The sequence below is a fragment of the Microtus ochrogaster genome, unplaced genomic scaffold (genome assembly GCF_000317375.1).
Source record: "Microtus ochrogaster isolate Prairie Vole_2 unplaced genomic scaffold, MicOch1.0 UNK76, whole genome shotgun sequence".
Classification (NCBI taxonomy): Eukaryota; Metazoa; Chordata; class Mammalia; order Rodentia; family Cricetidae; genus Microtus; species Microtus ochrogaster.
The window spans coordinates 1,289,685-1,309,401 of record NW_004949174.1 but is presented as its reverse complement, the minus strand read 5'-3'; the positions used below and the strand labels follow the sequence as shown (position 1 = coordinate 1,309,401).

The 19,717-nt window shown below is 48.4% G+C and overlaps 1 protein-coding gene across 11 annotated transcripts in view; it reads left to right on the top strand.

The window, feature by feature from the left end:
- The window catches only part of Nav2 (neuron navigator 2), a 625,974-nt gene that overhangs the window by 493,567 nt on the left and 112,690 nt on the right, over nt 1-19,717 (top strand). For all 11 annotated transcript variants that reach the window (XM_026777610.1, XM_005370351.3, XM_005370352.2 and 8 more), the window contains one exon: nt 16,951-17,073. In XM_026777610.1, coding sequence (XP_026633411.1) covers nt 16,951-17,073 — 123 coding nt within the window. The remainder of the gene's footprint in view (nt 1-16,950; nt 17,074-19,717) is intronic.

Here is a 19,717-nt window from a genome sequence, read left to right as displayed (position 1 = left end):
TTCTCCTTGCAGCTCTGTGCATGGGACATGCCACTTCTTGCAGCTCTGTGCATGGGACATGCCACTTCTCCTTGCAGCTCTGTGCATGGGGCATGGCTTTTCTCCTTGCAGCTCCTTCCCCAAGTACGCCTGTCTGATTGTGCTGAAGAACACCACCCCATAGACATGCTCCCCTAGCTAGGGTCTGCTTCTGTTGGCCTTGGCTCATCCCTAAACAACCAGGTTAGCCTTTCTCATATGAGCTGACTGAGGACTGGCTGGTGTCACATAATAGGGGTTAAGAACAGGAGACACCTGAGGGTTAACTGTTGCTCTACCAAATGGACGGGAACAAAGTCTTAATATTGAAAATTAGAGATGGTGCTTGGCACCAGGCCAAGAGTCAGCGGAACTCAAGTACACGTATGCATGCATAGACAAGCCTGTGTGTTTTCTCTGTAGGAGCGTGTCAAAGGAGGACATTGCCTTTTACTTTCCTAAGTCCAAAGACTTGGGCATAGGAGGCATTTAGTCTGTTTGTGGTACCCACCCTGGCAGGACCTTGGGCTTGTGGAAATTCATCCTCACCAGCTGAAAACCCAGTGGTCCTGGTCACTCTGACCACTCAGAGAAAGGCAGCTTGGCCTGTGGTGTCATCTAGTGGCCAATAGGGATATTGCTGCGACCCCACTGCTTTTAAGTGGTGCAGCCAAGGCCACGAAGTTGCTTCTCAGCTGCTGGTGGCCAGCGTGGGAGAGAAAACAAGGATTCCAGCCGTGTAGTCTGCAGCACTGACATCTGCATGGCCTGAGTTCCCGTACTCAGTGGCAGGCAATACTCCATCAAAAGAGGGGTGCAGGTTTCTCCTGGGAGACACAGTTCTCAGAAATGAAGGACCCCAGCTTGCTCTCTCAGTCCTTCAGGACGTGCCTCAGACAGCCCAGGATGATGTCATAATACGTGACTTGAGTTTTAAATAGTGGCGCTATATTCTTTACAGTTCTAGAGGCAGGGAGGTGTGAAGACTGGATTCCAGTGAGGCTTCTCTTTCTGGTGTAAAGATGGTGGCCATGTCTTAGCAGGCAAAGGAGGAAAACCCTGTGTTTCCCCTTCTTAGAAAGATACCAGTCCCAACTTGAAGCTCTGATACCAGCACAGGTGTTCGGTCTATTCAGGATGTGTGTCTGCTTGGCTTTCCCTCCCCCCATGGCTGCCAGGTCCTCAAACCTCAAGGTGGTGACATCGTTCTCTGGGGTCATTTGAGATCGGAAGTGCCTGTGACAGGAGTGGCAGAGCTGTATGTTACTCTGCATGTGCCTGTACATGAGTGCTTGTGATGTGTATGCACATACCTGTGTGTGGAAGGGATCCTCACACCTCTTCATTGTTGGACACAGTGGCAGTCCCATAGTAAGCGATTCGTGAAATGAATGAATGCTTCAGTTGGCCTTAAGAACAGACCAGCCAGGCTGCACGGTGATGGTGCATGCCTTTAATGCCAGCACTCAGAAAGCAGAGGCAGTTGGTTCTCTGTGAGTTCGAAGCCAGCCTGATCTGCAAGAGATAGTTCCAGGATAGGTAGGGCTGTTACACAGAGAAACCCCCATCTCAAAAAAACCAAAAGGAGGAGGAGGATTAGGAGGAAGATGATGATGACTACGACAATGATCAGGCAGGCAGTGATGGCACACACCTCTAATTCCAGCACACACCTTTAATTCCAGGCAGAGGCTTCTGAATCTCTCTCTGAGTTTAAGGCCATCCTAGTTTACAAAGAGAGTTTCAGGCTTACCAGGACTACACAAAGAAACCCTTTGGGGTGGGGGATAGAAGACCAGCCCCTTACCCTGGATGAGTGTGTGTCTGAAGTCAAAGTCCCTTCGAGCACGAGGCCCCAGCCACTTGTTGTTGTGGTTTCTTAGCTTCCCTTGTGCTGTCACTTGTGCAGGAAAGAGCAACAGCACAGAATGCAGCAGGCCATTTGCCCAGTGGGCAAGGGCACTTGTCCATCCTCCATTGAATGTCGAGGGCTGTTGTGTGAGGTGTCTCACCAGGCAGCCAGCAGGTGGCAAGTCTGGTTCATAGCTTGAAAGGCTCTTTCTTACCTGGCCTCTCCTCCCACTGCCTTTTTAGGACTGGCCTCAAGCGACTTGCAGGCTTTTGTTGTAGGCAGACGGATAGGAGAGGAAGAAGTCTGTGTGTGTGTGATTCCTGGAGCCGAGATAAATGACCTGTGGGAAAGCTATCCTGCAAGGCCCTGCTTCGGGCCATCTCCAAGAGGGTGTGGCAGGAATCTGATCTAGAAAGGACCCCAGCTTGTAAGATCCTGCCAGCTAGCCAGCCACTAGACTGACTGGAGAAATTAGGAAGATTGACCATCATGGGAAGAGAGGGGGTCTCTTTCCCGGCACCTCTTTGTGTTCACCAACCTTCAGGTTCTCTGAACCCCATATAGTTGCGGAGTTTCACGGGCGTTCTCCTGTGTAGCTGGCAAGTGTTTAGCAGGCATCTCCATCCCAGCCCCTGGTGTGCCCTGGGGTATGAATTTTGCAGGGTGGATCACTCGATATTCTTTTTTATACTGAAACTGGATCCTTGAAGCTACTCTCTAGTGTAAACCTGTAGCCCACGAACTCACACTCGGAAGGGGGAAGGGGCGTTTCTACATGTAGGGAATCTGACTCTGTACCTTTGGATGCATTGTCAAAATGGGGTACTAACCCCAGCTCCAAAATTCAGATTTTTATATGGTATTGTTCTTTTTAAAAATAATTTACTTAGCCTTTTATTTTATGTGCATTGGTGTGAAGGTGTCAGATGGCACCAGAACTAGAGTTACAGAGAGTTGTGAGCTGCCATGTGGATGCTGGGAATTGAACCTGGCTTCTCTGGAAGAGCAGCGGATGCTCTTAAGCATTGAGCCATCTCTCCAGCCACATGGTACTGTTCCTAAAGGCCTTGAAACATTTGAAAGCCCTGGAAGACATGGAAAAATGGTCGCCCCTCTGCTGCTTCTTTCCCTTTGGGAAAGTGTTGCAGTGTGACCTTACTGCCTTCCTGTATCCTGTATCCTCCTGCCACCCCTCTGCTCCTCTGACGGAAAGCAATGCTTGGCAGAGCCCTCCTCTCTCTGCCCCCATGCTTTGCAGATGAGCCTATGTTGAAGAGAGAACCGCAGCTCCACATTGCTTCTCGCTAAACCTTTGTGCCGCCCTCTTCTAGAAAACGCAGCTCATGTTAGCTTTTATCTTAAAAGTGAGCCAGTGGCGTTGCAAATCCCTTCCCGATTGCATCTGCCCAGCCAGCAGTTAGAATGGCTCTGACAGATTTATGGTGGCAAGGTTGGAGAATACCAGATTGGAGTAGAGATGAATATGAGGAAAAGCATCTGGATGGATTGGGAGTGTCTTGGCCCTGAGTCAGTAAGCCCATGCTGGAAGACTCCACAGGAGGCTGAGACTGAGTGTGCCTAGGCCTTGATCAAGATAAGAAGCCAAAGTTTCCTTGTGAGCAATCTCCCATCTTGCTGTGCTGCAGATATTTCCCAGTGGGAGTCACAGGACCTACCAGTCTTTGCTTAGGAAACTGCTTCACTTTCTCAGCTCATTTTCCATGTGTTAAGGGCCAGGTAGCTGTATCTCTTTGCTTCTGGGTCCACATTTTCAAAGATGTGGCCATGCTGCTTCTGAGCCCAGGACCAAACAGGACCTCCAGGGATTGGAGGATGTTAGTTGACTTTAGGGAATTAACCATGCCGTGATGGAGACACACAAGTCCAAAGCCTCCAAGATAGTCCAGGGCTCAAGTCCTGGGACCATCCACAGACATGATTCCCTCCTCAGGATCTGCCTGTTTTAAAATCTGCAGCTACTTTTCTCTCTCTCTCTCTCTCTCTCTCTCTCTCTCTCTCTCTCTCATATCTGCTGGGTTAAATGTGAATCTCATCATGACATCTAGACTAGTGTTTGGCTGGATATCTGGGTATCACAGCCTAGCCAAGTTGACACATATAATTAGCCACCCCAGTCTGTCACAGGCCTTATGTGTAATCATGAAAATGAGTTGTCTGAGATGGGAGATAACTCACCTGTATCCCACAAACAGAGAACAACATGGGAAGATGTCAAAGCGAGAACATCCTGTAGGGAGTGGGACCATGGATGAGAGAGTCTTTGGGTGCCTCAGAGGAAGCATTGTACCCCTCTCCAGGACCCAGTGTCCCAAAAAGTCTCACAAGAAGCAGTGGGTTTGTTTCTTCATCTTATTCCTGAGCTAGTGGCAGACAGACACACTGGCCAGAATACCTCTGGTGACTGACGCCTTCTGAGACTCAAATGTGAAATGATACGCTTGTCTAAGGAGGGACCTTCATGGCCTTATAGCTGTAAATCATAGGTTATAGCTGTAAATCATAGCCATATCTCCTTCTTGATTTGGGTGAATGGGACCAGGGGAGTCTGGGTCTCTCTTCCCAGAGCTGTGTCTGTAACCAGCTGGTCATCTCTTCTGCAACTGGGCATTTCATATATTTGAGCAGGGAAGTTTAAAGAGTGAGGGCAACTGAAGTCGTCAGAACCTAGGGAAGAGCAGATGCGGTGTTGCCTCTGTGGAGGAGAGGAAAGCTGTAGAGTCGACCATGAACACACACGTGTCTACTTGCCTCTGGCCACAGGTTGGGGGGTGTTTGTGGTATTCCAGGTATATGTAAGGACTGTCTCACCTATTCTTCCACTGGCCAGCCAGTTCTTTGAGATGGAGACCAGTTTCGTTCCCTAGTTACCATTTTTTATTGCTGTTGTTTTGTTTGTTTGTTTGGTTGGTTGGTTGGCTTGGTTATTTTAAGACAACGTTTCTCTGTGTAGCCCTGCTATCCTGAAACTTGCCCTATAGACCAGCCTGGCCTTGAACTCACAGAGATCTGTCTACCTCTGCCTTCCGTTGCTGGGATTAAAGACATGAGCCACCACTACTTGGCTCCCTCTTTGTCTTTAAGGAGACTGAATCTTAGAAAGGTTAAGACACTTGGCTGGTTCACATGGGTAGCAATAGCTAGAACCACACATTCCCTGAAGCTAGGTTCAAACCCTGTGCGCCCAGGTCTTCTCTAGTGTGACTTCTCACTTGAGGAAGAAGATTATGATACCCCAGGGAAAGTTGAGTTAGCTAACTAGGGTGTTCAGAAGGGTGGGGCTCAGAGCACTGGGCTGCTAAGAACTTTAAGAACAGGAAGTATTCAACTGATCAACATGCGTAGAATAAATACCTGTGGGATGCTCAGACATACACGGGACATCTCTATCACACCCCCTCCCCAAGGTACAGGAGTCATTGCAGAAGAGAAGGTGGAAAGATTGTAGGAGACAGAAGACGGGGAGGACCCAGGCAAACCAGTGTTTTCTAGACATCAAAGGACAGCTGTGCTCATGAACACACATCAGCTGTGGTTCCCTGCATAAGACCTGCCCAAGCCTAAGCCAGTGGACATTCCAGCCTGGGGGATGGAGAAGGCCCATGAGCCCCTACCCCTGACCGATGAGCTAGTAGTGACAATTGAAGGCCACTAGGGGAGGGGTATAGTGAATAGTCAGTTTTCTTTAAGGGTGTGACCATGTACCAGGTAAGTGTGTGTGGTCCTTGAGGGGTAGCCTGCATTGGAGGCCCTGGGAAGACAAGGCAAGGCCCTGTCTAGCATCTGACAGTGTGTCATTATTATCCCCATCCCAGAGACGTGAGAACTGAGTGGAGAAGTGTCTTGTCCCATATCAAAGAGCTGCTAAGCATTACAGCCAATTAACCAAGCTCGAGGCCTCAGCAGCTGAGATGCCAGCCTTGCCTCTTCCAGTGCTGCCCCCTGCTAGATGCTTCTAGTGCTCCCCTCTCCAAAGCCTGCCCTTCCTTGGATTGGTAGAGAAACAACGAGTAAGACGGGTATTTGAGTGCTTGCTTGTTGGGTAGTGTCTAAGATTTGCTTTGTCCTGGTGCCGCATTAGAAGGAATTCAGACCAAGGCTGAGGTTTGCATGGGAGATGTCTGATGGCACAGAGCTCCAAGCCTGGAGCATAGCATCTACAGCAGAAACTAGGTATGCAGAGTGCAGAAGGCATTCAGTGAGTAGTGAGTTCCAAAGAACCATGCTCCAACCACATAGAATTTAGGCTTGCGTTTATCCACTGCCCAAAACACTAGGATGCCCTGTGGTTAAAGTGTAGAAGAATGTACCAGGTTGTGGGTGGGGCTGCTTGGGACTCCCCCTCCTGAGCGTTTCTAAGTCTGGAGCTTTGTGTATCTGGGAGACTACAGGGGGATTCCTTCAAAGGAAGATCTTCCAACTCTGGATGCAGGATGCTCTCCTCCCTGCAGGAGTCACTGCAGTCTGCTGTCATGGTAACAGATCTGGGTGTTGATTTCTGAACAAAAGTCTTTTGGAAAGGTCAGGCCACACTAGAGAATCTGGAGAGACCTAAAAGGTGATTCTCCTAAAAAGAAAAAATTAACCCATGCCTGTTTTAATAAACACAAAAATCAGACAGGCCTCTCTCCTGCCCTCGGGGCTGATCTGGCCGTGAGGGGACTAGAGATTTTGTTCATTTTCAAATGGTCTCATGCAGCCCAATCTGGCCAGAAACTCACCACATAGCCGAAAATCACCATGGGCTTCTCTTCCTCCTGTTCCCACCTTGCTAGTGCCAAGATTACAGGCCTATGTCAATACGCCCAGTTTTCATGGCACTTGACGTAGAACTCAGGACCTTGTCTGTGCCAAGCAGGCACTCTCCCATCTGAGTTGTATCACAGGCTAAAGGATTCTGTCTCCGAGGGCTCTAGTCATCTTCTGGAGAGGACAGAGAAAACTCAAGGCCAGCATCCATGCTCCTGACTGTAAAGGAAAGCGAACTTGTGTCATGTGACACTTTGGTAGATCAGAAACTTTGGGACAGCAAGTTACAGCCATCCCAGAAGCATAGCCAGTAGCTCTTAGCATGTTGGGTGTGCTTGGTGGGGGGACTTCATGTGGTCAGGAACATGTATGCATGAAGCAGTCAGAGGACAGAGGCTGGCTGTTCTCACTTGCCTGCCTTCTCTAAGGGTCCCTTGCTTGCTGTGTTACCCAGCTGGCTAACTCACAGGCTTCCAGAGAGTCTCCTGTTTCTACTTTCCACTTTCGATAGTGGGGTGCTGGGATTACGGATCCTCACACTTCCAAGTCCAGCTTTTGTGTGGATTCTTAGAGTCCAGATTCAGGTTCACACCTGTATGGCTAGCGCTATCCCGAGCCCAGGAAGGATTCTTCTGACAGTGCAGAGGCTGTCTGATTTATGACATGCCCGTGAGTTGTCCCCTGTGCTGAGTTCATCGTGACTGATGCTCCTCACCTATGACCTCCCCAGCCTTCTGGACCTCCACCAGGTGGACTGCTCCACGGCCTGGACATCTCTCAGTCTGGACTGCTAGTCGGCTGATATTTCAGAAGGGTCCTGAGGTGGAGGGCACAACTAGATCAGCTTCAGCCTAGGTCGTGTTAGCATGGGTGGACATTGCCTCTCACCACAGAGGAAGCCAGGGCCGGTTACCGAAGATTTCTGTCTCAAATCATCATGACAACTAATTCTTAGGGAAACAGAGGCCTATCTTGCTGATTTCAGGCAGGACTTACAGTGCCATTTCCGACAGGCTCTTCCCAGGTTAGAGTTCCCAATGTGCCTGTTTTAAATAAAGATTTTGCAGAAACAGTGGCCAGGGCATTTTTAGGGTATTGAATTATAGTCTGTGATACTAGTCTGGAAGGCATGGTTGTTTTCTTATCTCTTTTCTTTCTTCCTTTTTTTGGGGGACAGGGAGGGGAGTGTTTCAAAATGGGTTTCCCTGTGTAGCCCGGTTGTCCTAGAACCAGCTCTGTAGACCAGGCTGACCTCGAACTTAGAGAAATCACCTGCTCTGCCTCCCAAGTGCTAGGATTAAAGGCATAAGCCACCACACCTGACATTTCCTTATTTCTTAAATTTAACTTAGGTGTTTGAATGTTTTGCCTGTCCGTGTGTCTATACCTAGTACCCGCAGAGGCTAGAAGAAGACATTAAGTCCTTTGGAACTGGAGTTCGGGACAGTTGTGAGCCACCATATGGGTGCTGAATATTGAACCTGGGTCCTCTGGAAGAGCAGCCAGTGCTCTTAACCACTGAGCCATCTCTCCAGCCCCTGGACACATGATTTTTGCAGAGCTATAAACACAGAAGAATTCATGTGAAGATGGGCGTCACCTATCAGTGGAATGGGCTTGTCAGTGGCCACCATGTACCACATGAGTATAAAATATTAATATAGACCAGACTTTGAGGGAGAGAAGGAGCCAAGAAACTCAATGCTTACTGTACAAATTTCTTATAAACCTTAAAATGCTCTGAAAATCAAAATATTTCTTTAAATAAAAAATTTAGTCTCAACCCTGCTAAGGACAGCCAACGACCAAGAAACCATGGCCCTGGAATGTATATTTTTTTTTCTCTGAGTCCCTGCTGACTAAGGTGCATCTGAGTGGTGAGACTTCCTGGGTATCAGTGCATCTCTGACCAGCACATTTCTTGCCAAGAAGGAACTTAAAAGAAGGCTTTGTCTAGAGAGCGGTCTCCTGTGTGTTAGGATGCCTCTCATCTTTCACAATGTGGACAGAAAGCTTCCTCCTGGTGCTCGAAGTATTTGCTGCAGTCCACACTAACAGTTGAACCACAATAAAGAGAACTCAAGACAAATCCCCAGATACGGGGCCAGCCCGTTTCCCCAAAGCGGGCAGCGTTTCTTCCGAATGCTGTATGATAGTTCCCACTTTGAACAAGCGTTCTCATGGCTCATGATGAGTATTTTACGCTTGCCCATTTATTTAAATAGGAGGTGCTAAGGACACTCTGGTTATAGCTTTGAGCTTTCTGGTCTGTTTAAGGATGCATTTCATTCACATAGTTTCAGCTTTTCAAAAATTAAAATTCTTGAGCCAGAGAAGTGGTTTCTTGGGTAAAGGTGCTGGCCACATAAGCCTGAGTTCTCTCCCCAAACCCATGGATGTAAGGAGGAGAGGGGCTAGGGTCATGGCTTGGGGATTAAGAGCATCTGTTGCTCTGGCAGAGGACCCAGGTTCAATTTCCGTCACCCATGTAGCAGCTCACGGCCACCACTAACTCCATTTCCAGGGGATCCAGTGCCCTCTTCTGGCCCTGAGAGGTGCCAGGCATACATTTGATGCCCATACAGACACAAATGCAAGGCAGCCACACACATCAGACTTTTTTAAAGGTAAGATGAGAGAACCAACTTCACAAAGTTGTCTCCTGGCCTATAGACACATGCACATACACACAAATAATAAACTTAAGATTTTTTTCTTTTGTATGGCATATGTACCTGCTTGTGTGTATAGGTATATCCACTTTTTTTTTTTTGAGACAGGGTATCCTGATTGGCCTGGAACTTTCTATGTAGATTCAGCCTAACCTGCAACTCAATCCATCTGCCTATGTGTCTCCTGCGTTGGGATTAAAGACATCCACCACCACCCATGGCCACTGTATTTTTTTTTAAGAATTTATTTATTTTACATACATTGGTATTTTGCCTGCATGTATCTCTGCTTGAGGGTGTCATATCTTGGAGTTGCAGACAGTTGTTAGCTGCCATGTGGGTGCTAGGAATTGAACCCAGGTCCTCTGGAAGAGCAGTCAGTGCTCTTAACAACTGAGCCATCTCTCCAGCCCCTGGCCATAAGAATCCAAAGGGCATGATGTCTCTCATGTGGTGGTACACGGCCATGACCTAGAGGTCAGGTGTAGGCAGGAGGATCTCAAGTTTGGGACCAGCCTGGGCTGCAGAGTGAGACCCTGTCAAAAAAAAAAAAAAAAGCAAATAGATCTAATAGAGGAACCTGTGTTTTTATGCTAGTGGTCACCCTGTGCTGGGCAGAAGTCACCGTTTCTGTTGGTCAGTGTTTGGATTCTCTAGTTGGAGTGTATGGTCTAACTGGAACAGCCAGGTCCAGGTCCAAACGCTGCCAGAGGATGCTGATGCTAGCTGGTTATAAGGAGTTTATTTTGTTGTAACCCCCACATCCCAAATGTGCCTTCTGTTTGTCTTCAGGGTGCTCTTCTATACCTGGTTTTACCGATAGAAATGACTTAAGTCTGCGATACCTGTTTCCCTCAGTGAGGGTTTCTGGGGCAGGGGCTGAGGCCATGCAATTGCTCCTCAATGCCAGCCTGTCTTTTCCCCCCGCTGCTGCCTCTGCTCCTGAGGCCTGCTGAGGCTTCCTCTGATTAGCTCTGCAGCCTCTTTCAAGGGCTCCCTGGAGGGCTGGGATCTGTTGACAAGGGCCAGCCAGAGTACTCTGCAGGCCTCCTGGGCTCACTCCTAACTGTGGCTGCCCCGCCTGCTTGCTTCTCTAGTCTTGTACAACCAAGCCGGGCCTCCATACCTTTCATCCTAACCCGGACTTGCTGATGGATGTGGCATGCCAAAAAGCCAAGGAAGGTGCCGGTGTCCTTTGAGCCGAGAACCTCCCCAGTGAGGCTCTCAGCTCAGGGATCTGGAAGCCTGTTTGCCAAGGCTGTGTGCCCCACGCTCAGTGCCCAAGGTGGCTACAGGTGGCTGCTCCAGTCCTCAGAGGAGTAGAGGAAGATGAAGCTAGAGATATAAGTTGAATTCCCACTTCCTCCTGGAAAGCGGAGTGGTGGAAATCTGGTGAGGTCCTGAAGAGCCCCCAGGGACAGCAGAAAGCAGTGCAGAAAGGTAGGAAATGTGTCCCAGATTCCCTCAGGCCCCAGGTGTTGGGAGGGTTTCCCCAAATGGCTGAGAAGCGTGTGAGTGTGCGTTCAAAGAATTGCCTCCAGCCGGCCAAGAGTGAAACCCGAGTGCTGTCCTACCTGCCCCGCCCACCCTTGCCTGTGCAGTGATTGTGGCTGTGTCACCTCGTTGGGGTCATTCCGTCCTTTCGGCACAGGGAAACCTGAGCAAGCCAGGCTGCCCTTGTGTTTCCTCCAGAAACTGCTGTTGGTTTTGTTTTGTTTTATGTCCGTCTGGGCGACCCCTCGACAGGAAGCAGTGCAGTAGTATCGTTGATTCCCTTTGACTTCATTTAGAAATACGTGAGAGCGTGCTGTGAGGAGGCTAGGAGAATCACTGAGGGAACGGCAGGGTTCGCTGAGTGACCTGCGCCACGCTACGTCAGCGTGCTTCACTGAAAACTGAGGACTTAAGTGCCACCATTTTAGAATCAGTACGAAAAAATTGGCCCCATTTTTTTTTTGCGACCTTATTTTTGCATTTCAGATGCATCATCTTAAGCCAGACCCAGCAGCTGCCCACCCTTGGTAAAGATTGGTGTCATCAAAGGAATTAGGCAGCTCTGCCAGGCTAGTGTTCAGCTTGTCCTTCTGTGACCCAGAGGGAGGTTTATCCATCTAACTTCTAAGAGGCCCTAAGCTAAAAGGATCCTTTTACAGGTTTGTCCTGATACTCAATTTACATCCTAATAAACTCGCAGAATCAATGTCACACTGGGCTGTGGCCCTGGAGAGCGCCTTGAAAGCACATGTTGTTTGGCTGCTAAAGCGTGGGGCTCAGGGGCTCACCTCCCACTCGGCTCTGTGCGACACTGTATCTGCTGATATCCTGGCTCGTGTATTTATGTTGATGTTGGCAAGGCATCTCACCTAGGCATAACTGTTTTCAGTCCATTTGCCTATGTTCGTTTCTATACTGAAAGTGTGTCCAGAAGCTTGCAGACAGGCTGACAGGTCTTTGAAGAAAAGTAATCGCCAAGCCTGCTGCGTTTTCCCTCCTCCCGTTTGGGCTTTCATTTCTTGCAACTGGGGAGGTCTTTCCTTGTTCCAGCATGCGCTGCTATAAATGCATGCTACTGGAGTGTGGCCGTACCTGTTCGGTTCCTTCCTGTCCCCTGTCACCTCGGCTCTCCACAAAGGTGACTTCTTTCCTGGTGAGGGATCCTGAGCTTGTGTGTGGTACCGAGGCAGACTGGGTTGATCTTGAGCCTTGAATGTGGCTCACAACGCCAGTTTCATTGTGTTCTGTGGTATTATTACATCACTGCACTTAAAACAAAAAGCCATCTCTTCACCAAGCCTTGGGCTCCGTGTCTAGTGGGGTTTTTTTTTTCTTTTCTGATGGATCCTGTGGGATTTCCAAAGCTTTTTCCATACCCAGTGTCAGTTTAAGAGGTTTTTTTGCAGCTGGGCAGTGGTGGCACACACCTTTACTCTCAGTAGCAGAAGCAGACAGATCTATAACTTAAAAACTAGCCTGGTCTACACAGTGAGTTTCAAGACAGTCAGGGCTACACAGAGAAATCCTGTCTTGAAAAAACAAACAAAACAAAACAAAACAAAAAAACCACACAAAGTTGTTTCTTACAGCCAGAACATGGCCTTTGCAGTGTTCTTGGACTTTGTAAGGTCTACCCTGATCATTCCATGAAAGTCAGGGTGGCTCAGCCAGCATGAGAACTGGTTTCTGAAGAGCCTGTGGGAGGATAATATTTCAAAACATATGCTCACCAAAAAAGCATTCTGTGTGTGAGGGTCAAGAGAGGAAGCACAGAGGTTAAGAGTATGCACTGCCCTTCTAAGAACCAGAGATCAGTTCCTACCACCTACACGAGAGGGCTCACAGCTCAGAGCTGCTGGGGTCTCTGACCTTCTCAGGTACCTGCACACGTTTGCACATGGCCGCACACAGACACACACGCATACACTTCGTTAAAATTAAATGAACAGGGGGCTGGAGAGATGGGTCAGCAGTTTAGAGCACTGGTTGTTCTTCCAGGGTATCCGTGTTTGATTCCCAGCGCCCACACGGTGGTCCACATCCATCTCTAGCTCTGTAACATCTGTAACTACTGTCCCAGGGGAACCCAGCACCATCTTCTGACCTTCCTGAACATGACATGTACATGGTACACAGACATTCATACAGACAAAACATCCAAACACATAAGTTAAATTTAAAACTGTAAATAAATAAGTCTTGTTAAAAATAGGGTATGAGGGCTGGAGAGATGGCTTAGCAGTTAAGAGTACTGATTGTTTTTCTAGAGATCCTGAGTTCAATTCCCAGCAACCAGATGGTGGCTCACAACCATCTATAATGAGATCTGGTGCCCTCTTCTGGCCTGCAGAGACACATTCGGGCAGAACATTATATACAAAATAAATAAATAAATCTTTAAAACAGAAAGAGAGAGAGAGAGAGATTCAGAGAGTAGTTAAAAATGTTTTTAAAAATTTATTTTAAAAATAGGGTATAAAAAGCCAGTGTGCTCCTTGACACTGAAGCTTGTCACTCACCTGCTTGGTACCTTCCTGTCTCTGCATCTTACTGTACTAGGGAGGTCTCAACCCCTTCTGCATCCCAATGCTTTTCCTCAGTCCCCATGCAGTTCACTATTCTCCTGTATCTCTGGTGTTCCAGCCATGCACGGTAAACTCCTTTCTTTTCCTGCCTTGCCTCTTCCATTTTCCCTGCTTTGTGCTGTGTGGTTCCATGTGCCTGGAGGGACCTTTTCATTCGCCAACCCCATGGTCCCCTGTAGGACCAGCTTTTGCGGCCATCTGATACCTGTGGCTGCCTCACCCCAGCCCAAGCCCCTGTCCCCCAGCCTCTCCCACCTTCATGATACGCCTGTTTGCAGTGAAATATTATTTTCCTAATTCCCAATAACTTTGAGTCTCACCAGGCAGAGGCCAGGTCTCTCACTTCTCTGGGCCCAGGCTGCCACAGGACCAAGTGCTTGTATTTGTGTGTAAGAGACGATGTAACGGCTGTGATGTAGACACTTGGAAGAGATGATGGAAACATCTATATTTTATAATATATATAAACATTTATATATATAAATATATATATAAACATATATATATAAACATTTATATAGATATAAAATTATCTATATTAATTATGAAATGGTCCTGTTCAGGGGTCTTGGGAGCTTTGAAAGATGGGAACAAAGGCCTTCATCACTGTCACTGCAGAAGCCAGATGGGCTATGTGGGAATCATTCCGCAACCTGCGAAGTGGCAGGAACCCATGTGGCAGATACAGAAGTGACTCGGCTCCTCGTTGGGTAGTAGTGCTAATTGTTTGTGTCCCCAAGGAGGAGAAAGCTGTGGTGCTGGGGCTCTGGGACTGAGCCTTGGATCAGCTGTCCCCTTAGCTTGTAACCTTGGACAAGTCATTTCATGTCCCCATCCCCATGTGAGCCTCAGATAGAGCTAGCAAAGATGAGGTGACTTTCCCCCCTCTTCCCAAGCCCTCAGAGCATGAGGCTGTTGAACATCTCTGAGCCCTGGCTAGGGTTTTAGATGGGCACAACAATGTCGCTTCTTCAGAAAGCCAGGCATTCGTGTAGGAATGGCTTTGCTGAGGCAGAAAATAGAAATATATGCAGACGGCCACCAAATGGCCCCGTGGATAAAGGTGCTTGATGCATGAAGGAGAGAACTGGCTCCATACAGTAGTTTTAGACCTCTGCACCCCCATACACATCACACACATGCACGCACACATCATATACATACATGCACACTAATAATAATAAACTTAAAATTCTTCTCTTCGTAGTGTGTGTGTGTGTGTGTGTGTGTGTGTGTGTGTGCGCGTGCAGTGTTTTGTTCATGTGCATTGGTGTAAGTGTGGCTCAGAAGCTCTAGTCTGTCCTAACATCCCACCTCTGAAATGCTCACCAGACCCACTTCTCCCTCAGCAGCAAGCTGGGGGGTGGGGGGGACATCTACTTGCCCAGGTGCTTGTAATTGCCGAACTGCATGTATTGTTTCACCAGCAATAAAAATCCAGCAGGGAAATGAATGCTGCTAAAATTAGTTTGTTTGTTCTTTGACAAGATCTCCCCAGTTGGAAAAAAAATGTGTTTATCTAACTGGCAGGGTGACTTGGCTAGGACCAAGATCAAGGGCTGGGTTCATGGTACAGGAGAGTGTGCTAGGAAGAGCTCCCCAGCTTTCTTCTCGAGGGCATCTTCTGAATGTTCAGCCTCAGCCTCCAACAGAGGCTGTGCCTTTCGGGGGAGGTATTCTCCCCTTTTGCTAGTTGGATTTGCAGGTTGCCCATTCTGTTATACACTGGTGGGCAGACAGACGGCTGGACAGATGGGTGGGTTCTGGGTACAGTGGCAGATAGACGTTCCATTTGCCTTGCTTTGTATCTTAGCTGTCAAGTTTGGTAACATGTGTGATCACAGTATATTCAATTTACACATAGAATTGGGATGAGCTAGGGGTATGGATTTGAACAAAATAATAGACCCAGCATTCGAGGAGCACACCGACTCCTGAGAGAAAAGCATTAAAAGGCAGTTAAGCAGATGAGTGTTTAACCGTAGATGTGATCGTATCGTTTTTACTTTAGTTTCCGTTAATATGTAATTCATGTGCCATAAAACACACCATTTCAACGTGTATAATTCAGTGGATTTTCAAATTGCTTCTTTTTTTTTTTTAATCATACGGCTGGGTGAAAAGTTCAGTCTGTTCTGCCTTGTTGGCACAAGCACAAACACTTGGTTTGATTGACTTGATGAGCAGGTGGGTGTGTGTGTGCGCGCATGCGTGTATTCCCATGTGTGTGCTACCACACAAACAAGGAGGCTCCTGGGAGGACTTTGCTTCTCTGCCCCTTACTTGGCTACCCTGACTCTGCCAAGCAAACTCTGCACCTCTCAATTCTGTCCTCCCCAGAAAGATATAAAGCAGGTGCAGTCAGGGTTGGCCAGGACTTCAGGAGCCACTCCGTACATAATAAGCTGAGGAGCCACGTGCAGGAAACCTCCCATGATTCAGTGCAGCCAGCGAAGTCAAGCACACAGTGACTCCTGAGACTCTGTGCTCCATGTCATTAGACTTGAAATAGCAAAGTCTTACGTTTGCAGAAACCTAGTCTATGATCTAAAGGGGCTTGTGCACGATCAAACGGATAACTTCACTGTTCTGCCTAAGTTTAGCTCTGCTACCCAGCCTCCTTTGGAAATAAAGAGACTGCCACCTAACCAATCCCTACAGGGGGTTAAGGGAGGGGGGACCACCTAACCAATTCCTGTGGAGGGTTAGGGAGGATCATCTAACCAGTCCCTTTAGGCGGTTAAGGGGAGGACCATCTAACCAGTTCCCATGGGGGGTTAGGGAGACCCAGGTAGAATGAGGCACAGATGCTCTGTGCTTGAACCTCTGACTAGTGACTCTGCTCATCGGAACTCTGGTTTGTGGACTTTAAGGCACCTCTTCAGAAAACTCTGGAGGTTCTCCCCTACACACACACACACACACACACACACACACACACACACTCCTGACAACACTGAATCCAACAGAAGAGAGCTTGAACATTTCCATGAAAGTAAATGAGCATGCGTGTCGCTCCCAGAGTCTGGTGGGAAACCCCTGAGGACACCAGTGTTGAAGGTGAAACCGGACTCTGTTCATTCTGTAAGACCTCTGCCGCTGCGGTGCCTGACTCTCTGGGAGCCTGTCTCCATCTTCCATCTTCTCCTGCCTTCTTCCAAAGCTCGCCTGCTTTCTCCATTCCATTGTCCGTTCGCCCACAGCGTGCCGGGGACTCAGTTCTGTTTACATGACGTCGGTAAAGCACCTGCTTGTACGATCGCTGACATTCAGAAGCATGTCATGAGTGCGTCTGACAGCTGATTTTATTCACCAGCCCCTTCTGCTTCACAGAGCCCCAGGAGTTTGGATTCGTTAAGCTTGGCCTGCTTCCCCACCCCCCACCCCCAGATCCTACACTGAATCGGCAGCTGAGTTTTCCTTGGGCTGTAGTGACAGAGCCTGAGGAATCTTTCCTCTCTGCTTAGAGCACGAGGGACCCACGCAGGGCTTCTGGACACAATGGCAAGACGACGTACAGCTGCTTTTGACCTTACACATGTGCCATCCTCCTCTTTCAAAGGTATATGACCGATGGCGGGCTTGGCCTCTACACTCGTCGCCTGAACCGGCTTCCTGATGGGATGGCTGTGGTGCGAGAGACCCTACAACGAAATACCTCCCTGGGCCTCGGAGATGCTGACAGGTAGGCAAACTGCTCCCGGATTTAGCTGTAAGCAGAAGTCACTTGAGGGTGGCCTGCTTCTGGTCATGATCTTGAGAGAGTGGGTGGGTGTGCTCTTCAGCCCAAGGGAAAGTCGGGTGGCCCTGAGGTTGCACCTGCACTAAGAGCTGGTACAAAGATTAGCAGAGAGCTGCCGTGGTCTGTGGGTCTTGCTTGTATGTGGTGTAAGGTGTGTGTATTTGGTGGTGGTGCTGGGAGTGGAACCGGGGGCCTTATGGAGTCTGTGAGGCGTTCTCTACCACTGAGTTATGTCCTCGACGCTAGCTGCTGCTTCTGAAAGCAAGAGCAGAGTTCAGGCTTGGGTGGTTTTCTTGCTGTTGTAGCTGTTCCTCAGCACCTCTCAGCCAGCAGGCCCCAGGGATCTGCTCACTTCCGCTCCCATTAATCAGCTTTCTAGGCATGGTACCTTGAGACTTCCAGAAGGTCTCTGTGTAGAACAGAGGTCAGGCCATGCCTGAGGAGGTTTGGGCAAAACTGCCATCTGGAGTTAGGTGGTGAAGCTTAGGTATGGATGCAACGGACACAGTGGAGAACTGGCATTAATAGGGGTCGGTCAGAGACAAAATGAACCTATGTCCACACTACCATAAAGACTGAGTGTTTGGCATCAGGGTTTCTAGCCCTGACTCTGACTTAAACCAACTCCCTGGTCTTGAGCAAGCCAGGAAATGAGTGGTCTGGACTGTATGATTTGCCAGCTCTGATGTGCTGTCTTTCTGGCTCTCAGTGTACAGCTTGGGTACTCGTTAGCTGCGTGTTCAAGGGTGTTCCTGCTCACTTGACTTCCTTCCACGTCTGGGCTGGAGATGGAGTGGGAAACTTAGACACGAGCGAGCGATTTGAAGTTCCTGTGTGATTTTAGCGTGCCGCTCTTAGGTTCTGGGAAGCCGTGCTGTGAGACAGGGCCACTATCCTGCTGTTCTCCAAGCAGGCGAGGGACTAGAAAGATGACCCAGGGGTTAGCGTACTTGCTGTTCTTCCGGAGGAGTTTGATGCTGAGAACCCTTGTTGGGCAGCTCTCAAACCCCCTTAACTCCGGAGGGTCTGGCGCCCTCTTCTGGTCTCTGTGAGTACCTGCACACCACACACATTCCGCACACTGATACACACACACACACACACACACACACACACACACACACACATATTTTTCTTTTAAAAAATTCTAGGTGAGCTATGCAGCTCTATGGCTTACAACAGAGGAACAGGGCTACGTTGTAAAGAGACTAATACTGAAATATTGCCCAACAATGCAAGAGGAATCCTTGCAGTCTCTGGATCAGTGCTTCTCACTCTTCCTAATACTGCAATCATTTGATACAGTTGCCCATGCTGCAACCCTTTAATGTAGTTCCTCATGCTGTGGTGACCCCAACCATAAAATTATTTCATTGATACTTCATAACTCTAATTTTGCTACTGTTGTGAATCATAACGTAGATATCTATGTTATCCGATGATCTTAGGCAGCCCCTGTGAAAGGGTCTTTTGACCCCCAAAAGGGATCAAAACCCCCTAGTTGAGAGCCGCTGCTCTGGGGCAAGGCTAGAAAACCTAAGTAGGGGGTAGTGCTGAGCTAATTGTCAAGACCTCAGGATCTGGCCCAGTGTCTATAACTCAGCATATCTTCCTTTGAGTCTCCCGGTGTCCAGTGTGGTCATTTACACCAAGGATAACCAAAGTTTTTTACTAGAGCTCTGTCTAGAGTTAGCTTTTGTTTCTGCTATTCTATAAAATTACTGGTTTGAAAAAAAATTTATACAAACACTGAGGATACTTAGTTGGTTGAGTACTTACCCAGCATGCACGATCCCTGGGTTTGCTCCTCATTAGTGCATCCAAACAAACAAACAAACAGAAAAGTTGCTAGATGGTGGCACACACCTTTAATCCCAGTACTTGACAGGTAGAGGCAAGCAGATCTCTGTGAGTTCAAGGCCAACACAAAAATAGGGGGAAGGAAAGGAGGTGAAGGGAGGGCAGGACAGGGATTAGCTGTAGAAACTTCTGAGAGCTTCTCTTTTTATTTTTAATTTTTATGAGTATGGGTGTTTGCTTGCATGCCATGCATGTATGTGTATACACCATATGCATGCAGTAACTTCAGAGGCCACAAGATGGCGTCAGAGCCCCTGGAACTGGAATATAGGGGTTGTGAGCTGCCATGAGGGTGATGGCAATCAAACTGTGGTACTCTACAAGAGCAGTCTCTCAAACCCTGAGAACTTCGCTTTCTAAAGTGTAAACCCTGCGACTGAAATCTTTATAGTAAACTGCACCAGGAGAAAATCACCATCTGCAGAACTCCCCCTGGTGGGGTCAGGCTGTGTCCAATCTCTCTGCTTGTCCTCATGCTGTTGTGGTTGGATGGTATGCGTGTTTGCAGGCCTCACGAGGTCAGCCTCCCCCGCAGCAGAAGCCTCCGGGATGGCCATTTATCTAATGCTTCACTGGTGGACTAAGAAATCATCGTGCATGACAGCTGAGCCTCTCTTGCTTCTTTTTTGGAGATTCCAGGGTAGGATTGGAAAGACGGAAGCCATTTGTTCCGTCGCCTCATTTCAGCACCAAATGAACAGTCTCCCCATGCCCGGTATGATCATTT